General features: G+C 40.4%; 3 protein-coding genes and 1 long non-coding RNA gene across 7 annotated transcripts in view; 3 read left to right on the forward strand and 1 right to left on the reverse strand.

The window, feature by feature from the left end:
- Nucleotides 1-9,925, reverse strand: part of hspb11 (heat shock protein, alpha-crystallin-related, b11) — an 18,456-nt gene extending 8,531 nt beyond the window's left edge. Inside the window, exons 1-5 of one of the 2 annotated variants that reach the window (XM_026187325.2) lie at nucleotides 9,666-9,898; nucleotides 7,111-7,217; nucleotides 4,814-4,882; nucleotides 4,697-4,740; nucleotides 4,529-4,603 (exon numbers count right to left, since the gene is read on the reverse strand). In XM_026187325.2, coding sequence (XP_026043110.1) covers nucleotides 4,529-4,603; nucleotides 4,697-4,740; nucleotides 4,814-4,882; nucleotides 7,111-7,217; nucleotides 9,666-9,757 — 387 coding nt within the window. In that variant the 5' untranslated portion in view covers nucleotides 9,758-9,898. Of the gene's footprint in view, nucleotides 1-4,411; nucleotides 4,604-4,696; nucleotides 4,741-4,813; nucleotides 4,883-7,110; nucleotides 7,218-9,665 lie in introns of those variants that run through there. The other variant, XM_026187324.2, reaches the window with a different exon arrangement.
- Nucleotides 911-4,172, forward strand: LOC145432322 (uncharacterized). Its single transcript, XR_013912611.1, has 3 exons — nucleotides 911-1,018; nucleotides 3,810-3,909; nucleotides 4,031-4,172. It is a non-coding gene; the product is annotated as an uncharacterized LOC145432322 (long non-coding RNA).
- Nucleotides 9,881-18,986, forward strand: smn1 (survival of motor neuron 1, telomeric). The gene is made up of 8 exons (XM_026187319.2): nucleotides 9,881-10,037; nucleotides 10,753-10,824; nucleotides 10,905-11,024; nucleotides 14,264-14,455; nucleotides 14,891-15,058; nucleotides 18,248-18,322; nucleotides 18,491-18,598; nucleotides 18,836-18,986. Exons 1-8 carry the CDS (start codon nucleotides 9,990-9,992, stop codon nucleotides 18,890-18,892), a joined length of 840 nt encoding a protein of 279 aa, XP_026043104.2. The 5' UTR covers nucleotides 9,881-9,989; the 3' UTR covers nucleotides 18,893-18,986.
- Nucleotides 18,987-22,734: 3,748 nt separating this feature from the next.
- rtkna (rhotekin a) overlaps nucleotides 22,735-25,759 on the forward strand; it is a 53,710-nt gene continuing 50,685 nt past the window's right edge. For all 3 annotated transcript variants that reach the window (XM_026187309.2, XM_026187310.2, XM_026187313.2), the window contains exon 1: nucleotides 22,735-23,173. In XM_026187309.2, coding sequence (XP_026043094.1) covers nucleotides 23,063-23,173 — 111 coding nt within the window. In that variant the 5' untranslated portion in view covers nucleotides 22,735-23,062. The remainder of the gene's footprint in view (nucleotides 23,174-25,759) is intronic.

Consider the following 25,759-nt stretch of genomic DNA (forward strand, 5'->3'; position numbering starts at 1 on the left):
CTGTGTAATGTCTAGAAAAGTTCAGCACTCCAGTGCTTTTGTCTAAGCTGTTTCTATTTGGAAACTGAGGAGGCAAACTGATGTAGTGTTGAAAGCACAGGGTTTTTCCATTTAGGCTTTAGATCAATGAATTTCCTTGCTCAACAGTTTGGGAGCCTGGTTTATTGGCTTTTATTCCATAATGCACCAAATGTTTTTAGTGGCTGACTGTCTGGTTTGTAGACAGGCTAATTTAGCCCCTGTATTCTTTTACTATGGAGCCATGCTGTTGTAATACATGCAGAAAGGTTTAGCGCTGTCTCACAGATGTTGTCTGGCTGGCACCATGGAAGAGTTTAAACTGGATTTCTGGATGAAGCCACAATTGTGCTCACTGATGATGGTTTCTGGAATTGCTCTTTGTCCTTGTAGTAATTTTCTATTACAGAATTGTGTCCATATTCATGTCTGAAGATCATGGCCAGTAAATAGAGGTTTTCTTCCTGTTCCCGCGCTTACAAGCATTGATCCACCATCTCTGGAACTTTTAATCTGATACATTAATAATGTAGAAGTCTCATAAGGTCACAAAAACCTGTGGGTTTTCTTGGGTTTAAAGGGTTAAATTAACGCTTTAAATATGAAGCAGAAGTCCCACTGCCCCAATATTTATTATGTAACACATCTATAGTTTAGGCTGAAAATCCATGCTTTAAATATGATTCTGGTTTTTGACAGTAATTTATGAAGCCCTGCTACGTAGCAAAGGCACTGAGGAGCCACTCAATAAGCATGGTTGAGATGTCTGAGGAGTACTATGCTCGCTAGGTGCTTTCAGTGGCTAGCCCTGTATCTGACAGCTCTTCTTTTTCTCAGCCTGACAGCATGGAGACAGGTGGATCAGCATAGTGTACAAAAGCTTTTTCACACCCCCAGGCTGGTGTAGGGGTAAGGGACAGCCACTGCAAGGTCAGTAGGAGTTGCAGAGAGGCCCAATACTGCATTCTGGTTTGCATCACGACAGCACATTACATCAGATGTGAGCTGGATTTTTTCTTTCTTTCTTTGTTATACACACACTGGCTGCTTCTTTGGAAACCGGTTTAGTGAGACTAATTTTGCCAGAAAACAGATTAAAGAGCTTTCTCCATCTCCCAAAGAAGCAGCACCAATTCCCATTATGCCTGTTTTTAATCATTACTACAACTATCTTTTAATATGTTTCTCAACTGAATTGCATAAGGGTGGATTTGATGAGCAATTGCTAGAATTAAACTCGTAAATAAATATGAGTGTCAGTTCTTCACTATCATTCTCCATTCCTGTTGGACTTAAATAATAGGAAGATTGTTTCCCTCTCCCATCTAATCAGCTAATTTCGGCCTTTTGATACCACTTCCTTCCTTTCACAACAGCTCGTTGTGTCTCAGCTTCTGTCATAAATGAGCTGATGAGACCAAATCAGAACTGAAATCAAATTAAGGCCCATTGTCAGTGCGCGTGGCTTCGTCACCAACGTGAATGGAGGACCACACTGAAGAGATAACAAGAAACTCAGAGTCGCTGGTGAAAGAAAATAACAGAGCTGGGGTGGGTGGCGGATTTCTTCCTCAAAATAACCACATACAAAACATCAACTATATTTACACAATTGCAATAAAAAAATGCAATGTTTTTCCTGTGATTTTGAAACGTAGCCATTTTAATGTGTTTTAACTGATAATTAACTGAAAAATATATTGCATGCATACATATTTATTGTGGGCTTTTAATAATTTTACAAATATCGACCTCTGTCAGCTGTATCATCTACTGAACAGGGGTTTTCAGGGAGGATCCGATCTCTTTTTATAGACTCAGCTGAACATACAGAGTTCTGGTCTAGCAGATGTCTGAGTATGACTGAACAGCAGTTAGACAGCCATCAGTAGACTGGGTGATAATTTAGCCCTACCCTGCAGTGACATGATAATAATGCACTCATATCCTGCTGTGTTTCTTCTGATCGGCTGATAGTCAAGCACAAAAGGGCCTGAATTCATTAATAACACAGAGGAGCTTTTTCAGACCTGTTCAACATGCAAAGCGAGGCTCTTTGGTTACATTTTTAAAGCAAACATGTGAATTAAAATTCACACCTGAACTACCGAGGAGGGAAAAATGTACTCCTATGACTCTGAAGCACTGCATTTCACGGTCCAAACCTGACTTTCAAAAATATAATAAATATTCCATACTGGTAAATAATAGAAGAGTCAATAACACCGTATCAGTTTCTGCCTTGGCCTCATTACTCATTACACACTCACATACTCAAATGTGCTCCATCCGAACTATACCCCTAAGCAATTAGTTGCTCTAAACTATCAGGAGGCCAGTTATTCAGGCAACTATTTCATATTTTTATTGGTTTATTCAGGGGCCTGCATGCAGACCAAGCTATAACAAACACAGGCTCTGCAAATCCCCAAGCCTCGTGCAGTCAGAAAAGTAATTGGGGAGGGAGTCCCAAAGGGTCCTCACATACTGCTGAAGCCTTCGCTACCGACATGTTAAAATGGCAGCTGAGGTAGATAGGTTTATGAGTGTTTATGAGGAAGCGTTACTGTGTGTGTGTAAAGGATATATACAGTAAGTAGAAGAGGTGGCTTGAATATTTTGTGTGAACAGGCCTGGAGTCTTTAGACACTCACTCGTTGGCTGGGAAACCATCTGGTCCCCCAACCCCCCAGCAAGGTTGCCCATGGTTATAAATGTCTGTGGCAATGTCAAATTCTGTTCGTGAGGATGGGGGTGGGTGGTGGGCGGGCTGTATGGATTCCAATTTAAGCCCCTGCTGCTCAAAATTACTTAATTAATTCTATCTCTCACACAGAGAGAGAAACTTCCTTTGTAAGTAATTCTACCATTCATCACCATCCGGCTCTTTTATTCCAAGGCTTTGCCTATTATCAGCTTGTGAAATAGGCAGGAACAGTCGAATGGAGAATTTAAAATAAGGCCCATTAGTGAATCCATAACATTAAATAAGCAAAAACTGTGAAAATGAATTGACACAAATGTCCTAATCATAAGGCAGGCTTAAAAATGCATTCAAATGTTTTCTCTATCAAACGTATCCCAGGAAGATTCATAGTTCCCCAGCTATGTCAAATAATGCGTGTGTGTATGGTTTTGTTTTTATTATTGTTTAATTAAAAATGAAATACCACAAAGTCATGCAGTTAGGTCCATATATATTTGGCCACTGATACAAGTGTGGTTTTTTTACCCGTTTACAGAAACATATTCCAGTTATAGTTCTGTAATGGACACGGATATAATGTGGAGACTCTCCACCTTCATTTGAGGGTATCCACATTATCCACATGGAGATGTGGATAATGGCCCACAAACAAACAGCAACTGAAAGCTGCTGCAGTAAAGGACTGGCACAGTATTAAAAAGGAGGAAACCCAGCATCTGCTGATGTCCATGAGTTTAAGACTTCAAGCTGTCATTGTCAGCAAAGTATTAGAAATGAACCTTTTATTTTCAGTTATTTAATTTGACCAACGACTTTTGAGCCCCTGCTCACATTTTTAAGCAATGAATTAAAGCTGAAAGTCTGCACTTCAACTGCATCTGAGTATTTTCATTTAAAATTCATTGTGGTAATGTACACAATCACAATCAGAATAAAGTCATCTCTGTCCAAATATTTATGGACCTGACTGTATATGCTTATGAAAAAAAAATGGGTGTATTATTTTTATACATGTGATGAGCTCACAACGTTACACAACTCCCATGAAAATAAAAAGTATGCCTGATTTCACTTCAAATTTCAGTATCCATGACTTCAAGGTCATCTTTTTGTGCACTTCTGGATCTGAGCCAGCACTCAAGCAGTCAATGTGGAGTTCTATAACCAGAGGTGGGCTAGAATAGGTAAGGTGGAGTTCAACAGGAACAGGAGAAACCATGAAATAAACTTCAAAGATCAAAAACTACAGACAATCGGTGCAGCGGACACTTTTCACTGTTTTTAGAACTTTGCTCTTTTCCGCAGCTGGCTGACTGACCAACAACAACACAAGCAAGAGGGGCTTACAGACTGCCTGTACTACATACTTGACAACAGAGCTCGCCATCACCAGACTGCAAACGCACTACCTCTGCTGAAAAATAAATTCTGCTTTATACATTCTGTATCCACGAGTCCGCTAGGGTCCGAGTGACGTAAATTTTGTCATCAGATGGTTAGAGGGTCTGTCTGGATGTTTTAATGTCTGCCTTGTTTTTTTTATTCTTGTGACCACACAGACTTGTTAAAGAAGTATAACAGGAATAACTACTCAGCTCTTGGGTCTCCAGCTATCCAGGTTCCCAACTGAGTACATTCTAGGCTAAACCAAATGTGTAACCAAAATTAAATTCAAGTCAGGCCAAATTTAAATAAAGTATGGTTTTTGATTTTTATGGGTTCGCCGCATAACTTTATGATCACACCTCGTAAATGTTATACACACAATAATTTTAATTATGTGTGTTAATTTTTTACACTGACTCTGTGAACTGAGACAAAGTGATCATATCCCGCGGTGATGATGAAACGAAGGTGGGTGGCACTGCATCCATTTAGCTGAAAGAGAAAAATAAAGACAAGTCATGGCTTTATTAATTCTCATTAAACTTATTCATTCTACATTTACTTTACATTTCCATTTGAACCTACTGTTATAGCATTTGACTGAAGATGTCCCTCTGTACTTTCAAACTCTGCAAGGCAAAGAGTTTGTTAATACCAGTTAAAAACACTGTGAATGGTGCTTTGACTGGATGTCCTTATTACCTTTCTCTGCAACAGGCTCAAACTGAGAAGCATTTTGTGAGGTGTTTTTTTCTATTTTCAGGTGCTTCACTGCAAAACAATTAGAAAGAAATCAGCAGAAGATATTAAAAATTGGAAAGAAACCATGAAACAACACGAGATATAGATACAAACTTTAAAGAAAATAGATATGTCTAGAAAACAATATTTAACAATAAGCATTTTAAATATGGAACAATGTTACACCTCATCCTTGAGACGTTTCTCTTCCTTTAAATGACCCCCCAGTCATTTACTGTCCAGTGTTTGACAGATTAATCAGTTTCCTTTTTCTGAGCCACTTAATTACAGTTTTATTGACATATCGTGACAGGAACTTAAGGGGGGCTTGTTGAGGCCACGTAAAGCTCAGGAAGCCCAAGAAATTTTTCAAATAAACTGCAGAAACATCATGACTGCAAATGAGCTGCTGGAAGGTTTCATGAAGGGGTGATTATGTCTGCATGGAAGAGTCATCAGAAAGAACCCTAACCCCCAACCAATACCGCTGCCTGGTATTGAATATTAGCAGTGGAGAGATAAAACACATCACCTGAGTGTGAAGTACTGATTAAAACTTTGGGGGCTCCGAAGGAGCGGAAACAACAATGACAAGAATGGATTCATGCGTATATCGGCAAATTATAAATGGAAATATCCTGTAGTTGGCTGAAAAGAAAAGGTCAATTTCTACAATAACACCACTAAGAATTTGTTATCCCACACATTACTTTAAAAAGCATAACCTAAACCTTTGGGAAAGGTGCTCATAATTCCCTTGAAGAGCAGCTAATCTGCAATACTACGTGGCTACAAAAAGTGTTTTCAAGCCGTGCTACATAAAATCATTTTAATGCCTGTTTACTTCAGAGGGCTGCATACAATCCACACAAAATATAATCCCAATTTTAAACAAAGCTGGGATTGTGGAATGCTGTGTAAAATGTAAATAAAAGATGCATACACTGATTTGCAAATCTCATAAACCCTCATTTTTTTACAAAAGGACACAGATATTTAAACTGAGAAAAAAATAAGGTCATTTTGAATTTGATGGCAAAAATATATTTCAAAAAAAGTGGGGACGGAGCCAACAAAAGCTTGGAAAAGTAAGTGATACTAAAAAGAGACAGCTAGGGGAACATTTTGCAGCCAGTCAGGTTAACTGGCAACAGGTCAGTAACATGACTGGGTATAAAAAGAATATCTCTGTTTAAAAGATTCAGGAAATCTGAAGAAATCTCTGTGTGCAAGGGACAAATAAATACAGGCTAAAAATACATGGATACCCTTGATCTTTAGGCCCTCGGGCAGCACTGAAAAACAGGCATGATTATGCCATGGAAATCACTGCATGAGTTTAGGAACCTCTCCAGAAATCACTGTCTGTTACCACAATTCACTGTACCATCCATTCAACTTAGGTTAAAGCTCTATCACGCAAAGAAAATGCCATACATGAACACAATCCAGAAATGCCGCCGCCTTCTCTGGGCCAAGGCTCATTTAAAATTGACTGAGATAAGGTGGAAAAGTATTTGGAAAATTTTTTTGGAAGACATAAAGACTGCATAGTCCCAAGACTAGAGGACAGGGATCAACTGCTTTGTTATCAGCACTCAGTTCAAAACCTCTCTGATGGTATGGTAGCGCCTATTTAACTCACATCTTGTACATCTAGAAAGGCAACATCAGTGATCAAAAGTATATAGAGGTTTTAGAGCAACACATGCTCTTGTCTAGATGACGTCTTTTTCAGGGAAGACCGTGCATGTTTCAACAAGACAATGTTAAACTGTATACTGCACTTATTACGACAGCTTGACTTTATAATAGACAAGTCTAGGTGCTGAACTGGCCTTCCTGCAGTCCTAACTTTTCAATAGTTCAAAACACTTGGCTCATCATGAACTAAAAAAACCCAAAAAAAACAACAAAGACCCATGACTACTGAACAGCTAGAATGTCAGACAAGAAAAGTCCAGCAACTGGTCACTCAGTTTCCAGACATTTACAGACTGTTCTTAAAAGAAGAGGGGATACTACGCAGTGTAGTCACAGCCCTGACATTTTTTTGGGACGTACTGATACGACTGAATTAAAAATGAACCATTATTTTTTCTTAAAATTCTTTAATTTTCTATGTTCTATTGTGAATAAAATATGGGTTTATAAGATTTGCAAATTATTATATTCAGTTCATCAAATTTTACACATGGACCCAACGTTTTTAGAACTGGACATGTATGTTTGACCTAAGGTGCACACAGCCTCCATACCATTGTAGCTGTCCACTGTCACAGTGCCAATGTTTGTAGGTTCAGGGAAGTGAATGATGAACTCTTGAGGAAACATCCCAGTGGACATCCAAAACGTTTTAGTGTTTCTGAGTGATAAGAAAGACAGAAAATCATGACATTTTACCATTGATGAAACCTTTTTAGATCACATTTTGATATCAACTTTTGTTGTGTAGATATACAATATTGCACAAAAAAACCTTCATATTTTGCTGCCATGTAGCCAGACTTTCTTGAAATATTAAAAATGTTAGCTAAAGCAATAGTCCTACCGCTTTTCCAGTCATTTGCACAATCATGTGACTCATTCAAGCAAAAAATAAAGCCCCTAATTCAAGACACCCAAATTTCTCTCGCGCCATCCAACAAGCAAAGCATGCACATGCACATAAGATCCAGAGCCACTTCCACAACACAAAGGACTTTCACAGTTTATGGCAGGGCATTCAGGCCGTCACACAGTGCAAGCCTGCAACAGGCACCTGTGATGGAGATGCCACACTTCCTAAGGAGCTGAACAAGTTCTACGCACGGTTTGATGCCCTGAACAACACACAAGCAAAGAAAGCCACGCCCCCCACCACCGACCAGAACATCTCTCTGCCTGCAGCCGATGTGAGGAGATCTCTCACCAAGGTCAACCCACGGAAAGCTGCTGGACCAGACAACATCCCAGGTCGCGTGCTGAGAGGCTGCGCTGATCAGCTGGCCGATGTCTTCACAGACATCTTCTACTCATCACTGAGTCAGATGATCATCCCAGCGTGCTTCAAGTCCACCACCATCATCCCGGTGCCAAAGAAATCCTCTGTAATCTGCCTGAATGACTACTGTCCCATCGCCCTGGCCCCATCATTTTGAAGTGCTTCGAGAAACTTGTCGTGGTGCATGTGAAGAGCAACCTCCCCTGCTCACTGGACCCGCTGCAGTTTGCATACTGGCCAAACAGGTCGACCAAGGATGCCATTTCCACTGCACTTCACCTCTCCCACCTGGGCAAGAAAGACAACTATGTCAGAATGCTGTTCATAGACTCAGATAATTCAGCATTATCCCCCAAAAACTGTTCGACAAACTCAGCAAGTTGGGACTGAGCACCTCTCTCAGCAACTGGATACTAGATTTCCTGTCAGAGAGGCCTCAGTCCATCCGAATCGGCGACAACATCTCCAGCACAATCAGGCTGAGCACAGGAGCTCCTCAGGGCTATGTTCTCAGCCCTCTGTTGTTCACCCTCCTGACACACGACTGCACCGCCCTACACAGCTCTAACCACATCATCAAGTTCGCTGACGACACAACCGTGGTTGGACCCATCAGCAGCAACGACGAGTCAGAGTACAGAGATGCGGTTCAGTAGCTGGCGTTCTGGTGCAGTGAAAACAACCTGTCACTAAATATGGACAAAACCAAGGATATGATCGTCGACTTCAGGAAGACTCGCTCTACTCACACACCACTCAGCATCCACGGTTCCACAGTCGAGTCTGTTAACAGCACCAATTTCCTGGGAGTTCACATCTCAGACAACCTCACCTGGACCGCCAACACCACCTCCATCACCAAAAGGCCCAGCAGCGCCTCCACTTCCTGAGACGCCTGAAGCAGGCCAACCTCCCTCCTCCCACCCTCACCATGTTCTACAGGGGCATAATAGAGAGTGTTCTGACCAGCTGCATCCCCGTGTGGTTTGGAAACTGCAAAGTCGGTGACCTCAGCCAGCTACATCGGATCGTCAACGCAGCTGCAAAGATCATTGAAACATCTCTCCCTCTGCTACAGGACATTTTTCACAAACGCTGCATCAGTAAGACCTCCTGCATCGTGCGTGACCCGTCACACCCCTCACATGGACTCTTTTCCCTCCTCCCATCCGGCAGACGCTTCGCAGCATTGGGGCCCGATCCTCCAGACTGAGAGACAGCTTTTTCCCACAAGCTATCAGACTCCTGAACTCACTACCAGCTCCCCCCACCCAATACACCCACACAAACCACTAACTGACTCTACCGGACTCCACATACCACTGCCTTTGTAAATACAGATGCTGCTCTATGGAGAATCCTACTCTCAGGAATCATGGTCATTTTAAACCACTTCAAAGTCACCTTAAATCTAAATTGTAAATTTTAGACTGTTATTAACCCTTTTACCTCAAAGTGTATATTTACTCCCCTTACCTCAGTCTCAAAGTGTATATATATTTATTCTTTTTATTCTTACTCTTTATATATTTCTTGTTGTTCTTTTGCACTGTATGGAACTAGAGCCTCGTCGTCTCGTCTCTATATACTGAACTGTATTTAGCAGAGATGACAATAAAGTTTACTTTGAATTTGAAGGGACGAACCAGTGTTATGTCAACACAACAGACAGCTTAGCAAAGAAGCAATTTTAAGTTGCATCTTCAGGCGCCGTTAAGTAGCAGCTTGTAGCAAAATCACATAATTTGTTTCCTTTTGTTTAAATGAATATATGAAAATTGACAAAGATAAAATTGCTGAGATAATCACAGCTTAAAAACTAGCACTCACCCGTCGATAATGTTTTCTGGTGGGTGATTTTCATCGCTGGATGCAACGAGGACAACTTTCGCACCTAAAGAAGTTAAAGACGACTCAATCATCGCACAGAAAAGGTTATAGTCTCCGAGGCTTTCTGGTTTTTCTATAACAGAACACAACAAATGCTTTGTTTACAGATTCTTAAGGGGGGAAAGTCGTCAATTGCCGTTACCAAGCCAACCACTGCGTCGCAAGATATAGACGTCGCAATGCTGTACGTCACAATTTCCGACGCACGCTGCTAGTTAGATGTTTAGGAGTTAGCGGCTAGCACTGGATACAGCAATTGTTCACATGGCGAACGGATGCAAGGAAGTGCTTTTTACGCGCGGAACTGGACAGGCGAGTAATAATGCAGTATTACGCGGAGGAACATGACTTATATGACGCTTCTATGCTGTCTGTACAGTTGTTTGAGGCGGTGAGCTATATAGCTAAAAGCTAAACCAACGTTGAGTTAGGCTAAGTTAAGATATGAGAAAAGTAAAAAAAGAAGTCAAGCCGGAAATACACAATATACCAGATGTGCTTCAATAAACAAAACGTGGCTTTATTGGAATATACCATTGTGGATATGCGTTACAAAAATGCTTTACAAAGTAGTTTTAGGTTGAGTTGCAACAGTTCATAGGAGACAACGGTGTACTGTACAATAAGCCTAAAATCCTTTGCATCCTGCCTCTGTTTTTGCATGCACTGCTTGTAAGATGCTTCATTATAATTGTGGATTTAAGACAGATTTAAAAATAATAATAATAATTTAGCAACATTTAATGTGTTCGTCTTTTTGTATGCTGTTTATCCTGTTTTCTACGAAAGAAATTGATTAATTATTCATCATAAATTGTTTAAAGTCTTTCTGCTCTTCAGCACACCGTCTTTTACTATTTAGTGAATTATTTTGACACATCAAATAAATATTGGCTGTAAATGTCATCTGGTTTGCAGGTATTATTTATTATTTTTAAATCACGTAATGTTTAGCCATTATTTATTTATACCCATTAAAAACACATGTTTGTATTGTAAAGACTCCAAATTTGTTGTTCTCTTCCAGAGTGATGATTCAGACATCTGGGATGACACCGCACTGATAAAGGCTTATGACAAGGCAGTTGCATCTTTCAAGGTAACTTGGGATTATTGCAGTATGTGTGAATGTTAAATGTTGTTTGCTATTTTAAAGTCTCTTCTTGATTTGCGTGTTAGACTGCCCTTAAGGGTGAAGATGAGCCACAAATCTCAAAGAAAAACCAACCAGGAAAGAAACGCAAGAACAACAAGAAGAACCAGAGTAGGAAAAGAAACAATGCAGCACCAGAAAAAGAGGTGAGGAACTGGAACTAAAGCTACAGATACATTTGAAGGGGAAAAGGTTTAGAGTTAAATATTTACACATGATTTACAAAGTTGTCAGAGGTATCAAACTGGAGAGTACATTTTAACATAAGTCAGTTTAGATTCTGTGTTTCAAATCAGTGGTCGAAATGTGTCTTTCATTTACAGTTTCTACAGTTATGGTTAGAAGTTTAACTACACTTATCACAAGCATGATTGTCATCATAGTTTTAAGGATTTTAATGATTTCTTTGAACTGTTCTTTTTACTTTGTGGAGTGATTGCACAGCATACAGTGGGGCAAAAAAGTATTTAGTCAGCCACCGATTGTGCAAGTTCCCCCACTTAAAATGATGACAGAGGTCAGTAATTTGCACCAGAGGTACACTTCAACTGTGAGAGACAGAATGTGAAAAAAAAATCCATGAATCCACATGGTAGGATTTGTAAAGAATTTATTCGTAAATCAGGGTGGAAAATAAGTATTTGGTCACCTCGAACAAGGAAAATCTCTGGCTCTCACAGACCTGTAACGTCTTCTGTAAGAAGCTTTTCTGTCCCCCACTCGTTACCTGTATGAATGGCACCTGTTTGAACTCATCATCTGTATAAAAGACACCTGTCCACAGCCTCAAACAGTCAGACTCCAAACTCCGCCATGGCCAAGACCAAAGAGCTTTCGAAGGACACCAGGAAAAGTATTGTAGACCTGCACCAGACTGGGAAGAGTGAATCTACAATAGGCAAGCAGCTTGGTGTGAAAAAATCAACTGTGGGAGCAATCATCAGAAAATGGAAGACATACAAGACCACTGATAATCTCCCTCGATCTGGGGCTCCACGCAAGATCTCATCCCGTGGGGTCAAAATGATCATGAGAACGGTGAGCAAAGATCCCAGAACCACACGGGGGGACCTGGTGAATGACCTGCAGAGAGCTGGGACCAAAGTAACAAAGGTCACCATCAGTAACACACTACAACGGCAGGGAATCAAATCCCGCAGTGCCAGACGTGTTCCGCTGCTGAAGCCAGTGCATGTCCAGGCCCGTCTGAAGTTTGCCAGAGAGCACATGGATGATACAGCAGAGGATTGGGAGAATGTCATGTGGTCAGATGAAACCAAAGTAGAACTTTTTGGTATAAACTCAACTTGTCGTGTTTGGAGGAAGAAGAATACTGAGTTGCATCCCAAGAACACCATACCTACTGTGAAGCATGGGGCTGTTTTTCTGCCAAGGGGACAGGACGACTGATCCGTGTTAAGGACAGAATGAATGGGGCCATGTATCGTGAGATTTTGAGCCAAAACCTCCTTCCATCAGTGAGAACTTTGAAGATGAAACGAGGCTGGGTCTTCCAACATGACAATGATCCAAAACACACCGCCCGGGCAACAAAGGAGTGGCTCCGTAAGAAGCATTTGAAAGTCCTGGAGTGGCCTAGCCAGTCTCCAGACCTCAACCCCATAGAAAATCTGTGGCGGGAGTTGAAAGTCCGTGTTGCTCGGCGACAGCCCCAAAACATCACTGCTCTTGAGAAGATCTGCATGGAGGAATGGGCCAAAATACCAGCTACTGTGTGTGCAAACCTGGTAAAGACCTATAGTAAACGTTTGACCTCTGTTATTGCCAACAAAGGTTATGTTACAAAGTATTGAGTTGTATTTTTGTTATTGACCAAATACTTATTTTCCACCCTGATTTACGAATAAATTCTTTACAAATCCTACCATGTGGATTCATGGATTTTTTTTTTTCACATTCTGTCTCTCACAGTTGAAGTGTACCTCTGGTGCAAATTACTGACCTCTGTCATCATTTTAAGTGGGGGAACTTGCACAATCGGTGGCTGACTAAATACTTTTTTGCCCCACTGTACATCCTAAATGGGTTTTAAAATCAAGAATGTGGTGGACAACTCATTTTTGGGAGGTGGATTTTCTCTAATCCACACAGAGTGAAAAGTATAAATGCAGGCTTAAATATATACATACGTTCACTTAAATATTTTAGTAAGTGGTGCTGAAGGTTCAACAATGACTTAGAACTTGGCAAGGCCTATTAACTTGTCATTAGTGATCATGATTGACTAAAACAAATAGTTTCTCTGCCATCATAAATAGGATTTGCATGGCAGCAGTTATTGGATTGACCGGTGCTTGTTACAATAGGAAACTCCAGGCTATTCTATGAAGGTCTAAGAAGGAGATTCGTACATTTATACGAGTTGGGATGGTTTCGGAGCTGTCCCTAAACAACTTCAGATTTTAAGATAATCAGTTTAAACAATTGTAAGCAAGTAACAGTTACTTGGACACGTGACCTCTCATCCAAGGTCTCAAAGAAGACCCAATCTGTCACATTCTCAGATTAGATGAAATGTGTTAGGATGTCCAGGAACAACCCAGGAACTGCTGAGGCTCAAGTCTGCCATGAACTGGAAACTGCTGCAACATCAGTGTCACTGTACACAGTGAAGCAAGTTTTGCATCACTGTGACGTGGAAGGGTGCCAACCAAGAAAGAAGCACCTTCACCAAAAGATCTTCAAGCCTGCCTGAAATTTGCAGCAGCCCACATGGACAAGCCAAATGTCTTGTGTAGAAAAGCTTTATGATCAAACAAGACAAAGGTTGAGCTATTTGTCCACAATGACAAGAGGTCTGTTTGGAGCAGTAAAGTTTAAAAAAACTGGGAAAACTGGGTGTTCCAAAAGGACATTGATCCCAAACACACATCAAAACTGGATTTAGAATGGATAAAGCAGGCTAACATTAAGCTTTTGGAATTACCTTCCCAAAGCCCGACCGCACCCCCGTTGAAATTTGTGGACTTTGCTTAAAACCTGGGTTTGTGCAGGAAGCCAACAAATTTAAATGAACTCTAGTAGTTCTGCTGAGAAGAATGATCAAATATTTAACCAGAAATACACCAGAAGCTTGTTGATGGTTACCAAAAGCCATCTGGTGGAGATGCGACTTGCTCAGGGACATTTAACGCGTTATTCGGAGTATATGTATATTTGCCTTATGTATACTTTTGATCCCATAGAAATTTAATTTAAACTTGTGCACCTCTTCTGCACCATGTTACCATGACATTCATGCCCATGATGAGTATTTTTTTCTGACCACAACTGTATCCTGTTGGTAATTCAGAGACATTCAAAAACAGTGTTGTTTACACATGTTTACACTTTCACTTTAATTACAGTTTATGTTGTGTCACAGTGGCAGGTTGGGAATTCATGCAGTGCTTACTGGTCCGAGGATGGCCAGCTCTATGCAGCCACGATCGCCTCCATAGACAAGAAGAGAGGCACTTGTATAGTTGTTTATACAGGCTATGGCAACGAGGAGGAGCAGAATCTTGAAGACCTGCTGTCAGAGTTTTCGGAGGGTGATGAGGAATCAAATACCAAGGTAAACTAGTGCAAATAAATGCATTCACATAACAGCAGCACAATACAAATAACAATTCAGTTATTAGAAAATGGTAGTATTGTTCCCTGACACAATTTGCACATAGTTTTTACCTTCATTATTCACATCATTGCACATCATGAATGTTAAAATAGCAAAACTAATATTGTGACCAAATCAGGCTTAAATATTTTTTTACCATTTTATCAAATGGTGAGTCATGGAAATCACTGCCGATTAACAGATTGCTTTCTTAGTCTATTAAAACTTAGGACTAAGGATGGATAGATGGGTTAGCGCTTTCTGTTTTTGTCTGGATCATTTCTTACTGCTTCCCAAACAAATTCAGATATGTTTATGGATTTCTCTGTATTTGTTCCCAGTGGTGTGAAATTGGGGAGAAAGATCAAAGCAGTATGTCTTTGCTATCCATAGGTGCATGAAGCAGAATCTTCAACGGAGGAGAGTGACAGGTCAGCTACTCCAAACCAGCACAAACAGTCACCTAATAAGGGCCACAAGTCCAAGACCCACAAAGAATCACCTCCTATGTGGGCTCCTGGATTTCCTCCAATACCACCTCCCATGCATGCTTTCAGACAGGTAAGAAGAAAGGCTCTTTAGGGAGCTGATTCATTATTAGTCTGCCAACAAAATTACTTTCATGCTTATTTTTGTTTTTAAATTGTGATTAAATCATTTTCAGGTATTAATTAAATTCCCGATAGGAGGTTGAATGTTTGTTGTATTCAGAAAGAGGAAACGTGAGCAAAGTGTTTATAATCTGAACACTAAAGATAGAATATGAACATTTATTGCAGGACTGGATTGTAATAGGCCCAATTTCTTTATGTGGACCCAACTGTAAAGAGTAGAAAAGAAATAGTGTGTTTTAAAAAATATTGTACATTATCTTAAGCCTTCTTTGAGCCTCTACATGCTGACTGTTCAGTTTAAAAGCATACATACACTTATTATGGACATGAATTTGTGGCTTTTAGTGCTTTCCAGGAAATGTGGGGACTAATGCTTGTAATAATGATGGATATTAAAAACAAAAAAGTTTTAACTAATCTTTGACTTGAAATCAATTTTCAATTCAATTCAATTCAATTCAATTTTATTTATATAGCGCCAAATCACAACAAAAGTCGCCTCAAGGCGCTTCATAGATACAGAGAAAAACCCAACAATCATATGACCCCCTATGAGCAAGCACTTTGGCGACAGTGGGAAGGAAAAACTCCCTTTTAACAGGAAGAAACCTCCGGCAGAACCAGGCTCAGGGAGGGGCGGCCATCTGCTGCGACCGGTTGGGGTGAGAGAAGGAAGACAGGATAAAGACATGCTGTGGAAGAGAGACAGAGGTTAATAACAGATATGATTCAATGCAGAGAGGTCTATTAATACATAGTGAGTGAGAAAGGTGACTGGAAAGGAAAAACTCAATGCATCATGGGAATCCCCCGGCAGCCTACATCTATTGCAGCATAACAAAGGGAGGATTCAGGGTCACCTGGTCCAGCCCTAACTATATGCTTTAGAAAAAAGGAAAGTTTTAAGCCTAATCTTAAAAGTAGAGATAGTGTCTGTCTCCCGAATCCAAACTGGAAGCTGGTTCCACAGAAGAGGGGCCTGAAAACTGAAGGCTCTCCCTCCCATTCTACTTTTAAATACTCTAAGAACAACAAGTAGGCCTGCAGAGCGAGAGCGGAGCGCTCTAATAGGGTGATATGGTACTACAAGGTCATTAAGATAAGATGGGGCCTGATTATTTAAGACCTTGTATGTGAGGAGCAGGATTTTGAATTCAATTCTGGATTTAACAGGAAGCCAATGAAGGGAAGCCAAAACAGGAGAAATATGCTCTCTCTTTCTAGTCCCTGTCAGGACTCTTGCTGCAGCATTTTGGATTAGCTGAAGGCTTTTCAGTGAGTTTTTTGGACATCCTGATAATAATGAATTACAGTAGTCCAGCCTGGAAGTAATAAATGCATGAACTAGTTTTTCCGCGTCACTCTGAGACAGGATATTTCTAATTTTAGAGATGTTGCGCAAATGGAAGAAAGCAGTCTTACATATTTGTTTAATATGTGCGTTGAAGGACATGTCCTGGTCAAAAATGACTCCAAGGTTCCTCACCGCGTTACTGGAGGCCAAGTAACACCAAATCAAAAAGCATCAGAGTTATAAATACAAATCATCAACAAATTTGCTTAAATGTTCTTTTTTGTTTGTTTGTTTGCACCATGATATACATATTTTACCTCTTTTCTTGACAAAAGTTAAAATCTTAAATTTATGGTCTTCTGGCACAGCTCTTACTAAGCATATTTCACTTTTTTATATGGTTGTATTCAGCTATTGAATTTTATTTCAAATGCCTTATTTTTACACTGAGCTTTGTGTTTTATCCAACTTTAATGAGTGTTTGATCATCGTCCTGCAAAACGACACAACTGTTTCCAGGTTTCAAACATCTATCTGATGTTTTGAGCTTATGATGAAGAATTCTGGAAAGTCCTTCTCATTCATTAACTTATATTCAGAGGTGCACATAAGTGGTCCGCAGGTGCGCATTCACTGTCAAAATAAAAAAACGCGCACCAGATAAGAAGTTGCAACGCGCGTTTGCATACATATAAAAAGGCACTGTTTTTGTCCGCTAGAGTGGGATTTTCACAGCATATTCTGCACCACATCTCTGTGCATTCATCGTTTGTTTGAAGCCAGCTCACCTCCTCACCACTTTTCCGGGAATATGCGCTGCTTTTGCGGTTCGGACTCCTTCTGACATTTCTTTGGAGGTGGAGGAACACCAAAGTAATTGCTTAAAGGAGCTTCTTCGACATCTTTAAGAGTTCTAAACAAATGTCTGTCCTCCTCCAGAAAATCCTATGTACGCAAACGTGTTGCAACTTCTTATCTTGTGCGTGTCTGTTATTTTGACAGCAAATGCGCACCTGCGGACCACCTATGTGCACCCGTGCTTATATTAATTTAACTGGCAGTAGATTAGCCTCTCAGTATGATGCTGCCACCACCATGCGTAACAATCATGATGAGGTTTAAGTGTCTCAGCTTTTTTTTTTTTTTTTTTTAATTCTCATGTGGGAAGCAACAAACTTTATTTGAGCTCGAAAGTTTTGATTTTGGACACCAGCCACTTGGTCCAAAACCTCACTAACTTTGGACTGTGACAATGTTGTTTAAGCAGCTTCTGTTTCATGACAAGCCTGCACTTTGTGATTATCTTTGAATTTGCATTGGTGTAGAAATGCTTACAGTAATCATTCCTGTCTTGTCCGATGTTTCGTTGGTATTGATCAATCCAGTTAGTGTTGTTGAACTAACCTTCCTTGGCACAGAAAAGTTACCACTTAGGCAGACACTAACCAAAGCTAAAAGGCCATGCACCTTGCCCTTTTTTTCTAGACCTCTTGCATTAACAGTTGGAGTGGATTTGTTTTTTAATAATCCCTACCACCACCACATCACCTCTATCAGGCTGGTCTCAGCTCCCCAGGCTTAACAATGTGCAATCATTTTGCCTCACAGAGCAATTCAAAGATATCAATAAAAGCCTAATATTTCCATGATATTTATGTCCATGTTGAGAAGAAGTTATTTTGAGTAAAAGAATTGGAAGGCATCAGGCTGCGCTTACTTCAGTTTAGATAAGTTTCCCTAATGAAAATAGTTTCAAGCCTCTCTCGTTATCTTGGGTACTTTATGTGGTAATGATGTTACAAGCTGTTGATTTCCATCTTTGTGTCTTTTGTCTTGCACCAGGGGAGCAGCAAGCGATCTGGTAGTCATGGGCCTGTACCTCCTCCATGGCCTCCCATGATGCCTTTTGGTCCACCGGTGAGTTGGGATCAATTTTTACCCTTAGCAAAGCTAAAGGAGTGTGTTTACTCTACAGCAGGTAGATACAGTTTAGGATATAACATGTTAGGGTCTAACAAATGGCAACGTTAAACACCAACAACTGCATCCTGAACATTCGCTCTGCTGTTGATGCCTCCACCTTAGATGGTTCCTCCACCTCCACCAATGAGCCCTGACATGGTGGATGATGAAGCCTTGGGCAGCATGCTCATCTCCTGGTATATGAGTGGATATCACACAGGATACTATCTGGTACGTGCACAGAGCCCTGCTGGCTTCTTGGGAGGTTATAACATGGATTTGGAGCTTGTACATACCTCACCTTTTGTTATGCTGTAAATAGTAGTCAATTGTTTATGGTAATGTTGATGCTTTTCCTTTGCCTTTTTGGTTAAGTTGCTTTATTTTTCCTTTCAGATTTTTAGGAATATGTAAAAGTCATGGATTCATAAAATGAGTAATATTTTGGGGGTTATTGTGTTTTCGTAGGGGCTGAAACAAGGGCGCAAAGAAGCTTCCAACTGGACAAAACAGCATCACAAATGAAGCCCTGCTTGTTATGTCTGTCTGTTCATATGAAGTAATGGAAGAAAGTTTTGTATTCTTTGTAAATAGATGAAATAAAGACTATGAGAACACAGCGGGTACCTGTTCTTGGATATAGTTTCAATTATGCTAGAAAAGACTGTATACATTACTTTTTTGTACAGTGCAATTGCTTAATAAGATCCACTTTATCACTTTAAAAAAAAACAAAACATATTTTCTAATTGATTTTACAGAATGGCAAAAAAACCCCAAAGGATTACTGGATATTACTTGTGTGTATGCGATGAACTCAGTAGCATATGGTTGTAATGGCAAATATTGTCCAGTAGAAGTCAGACTGGTGTAATGTATTTATAGGAAAATGTGGCATGAATACATCATCAGCTGTTTTTTAAGTCCTGTTCAAAACAACGGCCGCACAAAGGAACATTTTATGCCACCATTAGTTTGTATACTGTACACTTGCCATCCTTAGAATTCGATTCCAACCCAGACTTCAGTCCTGTGTTTAGTCCCTCTGGTGATTTCCACACTGTTAATTCAGAGAGTCTTTCCAATATGTTCCTTGGATACGAGCTCCCCATTTTCCCTGAGGTATTCCCTCATCTGCTGCCCGATATAGAATCACATCCATCATAATCTTTTTCAGCTCGCATCACGTAGACGCATATTTCAGGCTGATAGAAGGCACAGTTTCAGCTACAGACAGTATTACAGTGAACTAGTCGTGCAGATAAAGATTGATTAGAGAAAAGTACTGAGACATTAGGACCACAGACAGATACAGACAAATGGAGGGAAAAACCTGTGGAGGCGTCACGGTGTGGATAAATATATATTAACATGCTACAGCCTTAACAATCACCCAATTAACGCCTTTGGAATATTTTGGACCTGTGGGCACTCTCCAACACAATCAACATCAAATGAGGGAATATTTAATAAAAGGCTTATGTTTCGAGGACTGAAGCAGTTCTAATGCAATTTCTCTGCCAATTTTTCTTTTTAATGTCTTTTGTACTTGACAAATTCTTTGGGAGATATTTCCAGTAGGAACACCTAGATTTCAAAACTCCATTTTGCCACAAATTAGGCATATTACTTTCTTGGCTCTAATATTTTGTATAATGACAACTCAGGGTCTGCTCGTGACTTTCTTTCCGATGTCCTGAAAACTATGCTGGAATGTTTGAGGTTTAATAGTGTAGGAACAGAGGAGGAAATGGGACGATGGTTGCAGATACTTTGTTCATTTTTATATTTAGAATATAGAAAACCACATGCAATTACAGTGGCAACAGCCACAATCATGCTGCTGAAGCTGTGCCACATTCATTTCATGAACATATTTCCTATATTTCCTCTACTTTATGCTCATTCTTCCTGAAGTGGTGAGCAATTTGTGTGTGAGAGCGAGAGAAGGTTGAACAGAATATGGTTTTGTGATAGGTTGTAACAGCATGATTGTCTCCTGGCTTTTTTTTGTTTTGTTTTGTTGTTTTTTTTTTTATACCATGTGATCTTCCTCCAGCTGCTCCATAGCCATTGCTTGACAGAAGAGCAGTCTCTTTGTTTGTGTACTGGCTGTGGTCGGCATTTTATTGCCCACTGTGACTGCCAGTGTTTACTGCTGTATTTGATTCTCACTGCAGCAGTCTTTTTGTTTTCTTTTTCTTTCTTTTTTTGCTGTTTTGTGTGCATGTGCGGGGGCAAAAGAGAGAGAACAGGAGAAGAAAGAGGGACGGTAACAGGAGAAAATGTAGTTTGTGGAATTTACAAATAGAATATGCACTATAAATGAGGGGTGATAAACCAGACATATCTTTTCCCCACAGATGGGTCTAAAATCTGCCACGGCGAGGCTTGCACATAAGCCCATTGCTTGCCTGACTCTGCAGCAAACTGAGCTGCCCAAAGGGCTCAGTGGAGCCCAGTGAGGAGTTGAAAGGGGGTCAGACCTTGCTTGGGAAAGCACCGCTCCCCTCTGTGACTGTCTACCCCCTACTGACCAGAACTACATGAAGCATGTAAACATAATCTGCATTTCACATAGATCCTTCTAGGAAACAGACAGACATCCAAGTGAGATCGCATTGCTGCATGAGTTACAGTGCCTTTAGCTATTTACCCAAGCTCCCAACATCAACAAACAACCTGCTTTTAGATAAGAGACTTTGGGGGATTTTTAGAGAAACAGGAGCTGTGCTAACCCCTTTTCCTTTTTCCACAAAGATAGAGCGCCAAACATTCACTGCAGTCAACATTACATCTTGAAAATAGTGGCACAAACACCATTAACACCAAACGCAACAAAATGTTTGTTGACACAGTTAAATATAAATTTGCACTATTAAGCAGAACTGGTAAAACTCAGCTCTATGTGTTAAATCACAGATTTAAAGTGTCGGTGAGGGCTGCGTACCAACCTGAGTAAAGTGGCTGCGACAGAGAATTTGAAAAGCAGCGCTATTTACATATTTACATACAAAGAAGTGCCAGCAAACAATCACAAAATTAATATTTAAATATTGGCAGACAGACAGCTGTTTATGATTCAGACAGAAGTCAACAAAACAAATAATAATTTTAAAAAACAGCAATATATGATACCAAGGTAATTACATATTATGTATGAAAGCAGTTAAAATAAATAATAAGATCATTACAGCCAGCATTGACTCACACTGATCCCTGTCTAAGACTTTATTTTGCTGAACTGATTTCCAGCCTAGGCTTTTTAACTTTTGTGTGTCTTTTTTGCATAAAGGAGTATTTGAAATATGGGATTGCAGTAAATGGATGGATAACTGACAAAGCCCAGACTTCTCTTTTGCCTTGAATAGTTGAAATATCACAAGTGAATTGCTCAATTTATCAAAGAAAGCAGATCTAGAAAAGGGTTTTTTGAATTTGAAGCATTCAGACAAGACGTGCAAAGTATCAGACATTTGTGCTGATGACCTGCAACAAAGGCAACCGGCTCATACAGTAACTTCAAGGGATGCGTATCTGATTTATTTTCTTATTTTCTTATGCTTTTGAACTGGATGAAGGCCTCTGTCTCTTTTCGTGGACGTGACCTCGGTGTCAACGAGAAAGAGCCTCGATTACCTTCTGACCCAGAAGCTCCAGCACAGTCACAAATTCTGATTCACGTTCTTGCTGGGTCGTCATGCTCTGTTGCAGATGCTCATAAATAAAACGTCTTACCATGAAAGTAAAGTCCATACCCCTATCTTTACAGCCCCGTAAAGTGGCTACATTATTGATATTAGGGAAAAGAGAATTCCAGAGGAGCACATAATGACTGTTATAAACATTATGTTTAAAAAGATCCTTATAGCCTCCTTTTATGAGTGGCTACGAAAGCCTTCAGCTGGCAGCTAAAGCTGCCGATAAAACCGATTTTCATTGTCATCCCAGTGATGTGAACACGAGCAATTAATACAACTGAGAAACTTTCGCTTATTAAAATATATATGGAAATGGAATTAAGAATAGCAATGTGTTACACTTTGACAATAATGCCTAGGAAACACTGGAAAAGCAGACAAGGCTCTCAAAATAAAGGCTAATTGGACTTTTTTCCCTTCTTATTTATTTATTTGCTTATATGTAATTTATTTCATGGTGCATACTACACCTTAATGCTTAAATAGTTTGTGTTGTGAAAGAGTTTCCAAGTAATCGCTTCAGTGAAAAAGAAAAAAGAAAGGAAAAAGAAAAAAAGTGGGCCTGCAACAGGGTTTTCGAAGTGCAATAGTGAGTCTCTGCCATTCATCACCAGTAGAGGTCTCTGGATGCAGAGCAGGGCAAAGTTAGGTCTCAGTCAGCTGTACCACATGGGGTGTCACTGTGTCACTGCTGGACGCACTCGGGACAGTGCTGTGAAAACTGGGAAACTGCTGACAAGGAAGGCCCTTCAATCGCTCTTTTCCTGCCAGAAGACCTGCTTCAGCCTCTCACATCAGAAGGAGCGCCGGTGTTTTGGGGTGGTTGCTTAAATTTTTGTGGGCTTTTTTGTTTTTTATGCCAACCTGGTTCTTGTGCGCTTTGGTTGTTCGGCAGTTTTCGAAGCGGCTTCTTACGCTTTGCGCTCCATTCAAGTTGAACTAAAACGCTCCACACGGGGCTTGCCCTGACTGAAGTTGCCAGAAAGCAGAAACGATGTTTTGCCGAAATCAAACAGCGAGAGCCACCGTTGCTCGCGGCTCTGCCCTTGAAATGGAGATACGGCGGGGGAAGTTCAGAAAGAGCGTTTTCCTGGACACATCCCAGGTAGACTCTGATTCTCCGATTGTCTTATCGCAGCCGTCTCAAACACACATACACACACAGAGAGAGAAGAGAAATGCTCTGTTTACAACTTCGACTGATCTCACTCCCTCTACAAACCAAAATATCTGGTAGACTTTTAATCTTGCTCCGAATGCGAGAGTGTAGCCTGCTTTGCTCGGCACACACACAAAAAAACTTAATTAAATTGCACAGGAGAGCTGCTGCTGCTGCTGCGCTCACGTCTTCAAATTAAACGTCTAATTGCAGCATTTCCAAACCGCTTTACCCGACTCTAAATAAAAACTAATAATGTACCCGCAGAGACTTTAACGTGTCTCTATGGTAACTTCCCCAGTGAGGTTGGCTTTAATATCCCCGAGAGGTTCAGCCTTGTATTGTGTAGTTTTGGTTATGATGCTTGAACCTTCAGATGCTTTTCTTTTTCTTTCATTAAATGTATTACATTATTAAATCATTACACATCTCTCTGACATTTTATCTGCAAACTTTCTCAAAGCAACTCACTTTTAATTCTTTTTAAATGTTTCACTTTTGACTGCTGGGCAATACATCCTCAACAATAAGTTGGGAACTAGGTCAAAGCTGTAGTCCTGTGTTTTCCCCCCTCAGCTGTTTGTCACTGGATTAGAACTGCAATTCTTCCTGCATGTTTTCCCTCTTCCTGCTTACAAATCGCCCATGTCAGCATCTGCTTCATATTAGCCACTGTTTGTCAGTAAAGCAGGCAGGCTTAGAAGTGACTTCCAAACTTACCTCTAATTATTTTTACTCACGATCCACTTTAATAGTGTTTGGGTGGAAGTCTTGCCTCTGTGCACCTCTCTTTGCACTCCCTTCCAGACATGCACACTTGCCTGTGAGCCCTCATTAGATTGCATGTTAATTTTAAACTGCTTTTAGTCAAAAGCACATCCTTGTTGTTTTTGGATCTGCTAAATTAAAAGTACGCTCACATATGAGATGTGTCTGCAGTTCTGGAAGCTGATGATTGGGATTTTGTTTTGCCAGACAGGAGTAAGACAAGGGGATGTGTACGTGTGAAACAGTGTGTGTGAGCAAAGAGACGGGGAGGCCCAGATGTAAGAGGATACATAAGGAATGTTAATGGTGCAATATAGCAAACGATCAAGGCAGGGTATTGATTTGCTCTCTCCTACATCCCTGAATCTCACTTGCTTTATAACCGTGTGCAGGCATAAACATTGTCAGGCAACTGTATGTTCACCTGTTGTTTATAATTCATGTCACAAGAAAACACTACTAACCCCTGGGAGGTGAGGCACACTCCATCGTATTGATCCGCAGTCAGATTTACTCGGATCCGGCGTCTGAGGAGCCTGTATATATCATATCTGGCACACAGGCCCGCACAGGCCAGTTACACTCACTAGATGTGCAGCGGTGTTAATGTGGTTAAGTCTGTACAGCTTCACAGACAGGAGGGGATGATCTCATGTCTTGTCTGGTTTCTATCAGGTGGTGCGAGCTGAAGATCAGACATTAAATAAAAAAAGGAGCTTACAAATTGCATAAACAAACATTCTCAAAGGCACTGTTATAAGAGAGATGAGGAAATAGCACAGTCTTTTTAGTGTGCAGAGCAGGAGTTATTAACCTTATTACATAGTAATCATTAATTTGGCCAGTGTGCTTTAGTGAAGGTTAGTGTTTACCTATTTTTGTACTGTTTTGTCTATTCTTTTGGAAAATTAAACCAAAAACAGTTGAAGTACTGATAAGAAATGACTAGCAACACCAGCCTCAAAGCTAGCTTCATAAATATTCCACCTCTAATTCTCATTACTTCCCCCCGGTCTCTGTATTAGTTATTTATCAGAGTAAAGACTTCCTTTCTTTTCACAACGACAACAATGATCACTTCCTTAACTCTGTAATCTGCTTTCCACTGGTTCTCATACAAGAGTAATTTGTGTCTCTGCCTTTGTTGCCAATGCTAATGATCCTCTTTCAGGAACTTGGGACCTTCCTCTGGCTCCCTGTGTTACGGGGCTCTCTCTGTGCCACCGTGGAACCAATCTGCAGCATTTCAATGAAGCGCTGTGAAAGCACCCTGTTTTCACAGTGCCAGGGAGTATCACGTTTGTGCGAATGTGCCAGCACTTGATTCTCTTATGTAAATGTGTGCGAGCGAAGGTGGCCTGTGTCGAATTTTTCTAAGTCAGTGACATGTTATCAACAAATGAAACGCACACACCATTTATCAAATCCAGGCCCTTATATTCCATCAGATATACAGGAGTGCAATTATGAATTTGCATTGCATATTTTTTATCCTTTAAATGGCGTTAAAAAAATCCAGTGGCAGACGTTGGTGATTTCCATAAATTGTTTAAGTAGTGCAATCAGTTATGCAAATAAAATATTCAAATGTTTAAAATATTGCCAGGCGCTGCTCGACATTTAGATATATTACATCCACGGCAAGCTTTTTTTATGCTGCTTGAATGTAATTCGAGTGTCTCTACATTATCGAAACATAAAGGTCCTGGCTGGCTGTCTTGCAGTGTTCTCTCTCTGCGTCTTCTGCGGCATAGAGCCGAGGCA

The sequence above is a fragment of the Astatotilapia calliptera genome, chromosome 12 (assembly GCF_964374335.1).
Source record: "Astatotilapia calliptera chromosome 12, fAstCal68.1, whole genome shotgun sequence".
Lineage (NCBI taxonomy): Eukaryota > Metazoa > Chordata > Actinopteri > Cichliformes > Cichlidae > Astatotilapia > Astatotilapia calliptera.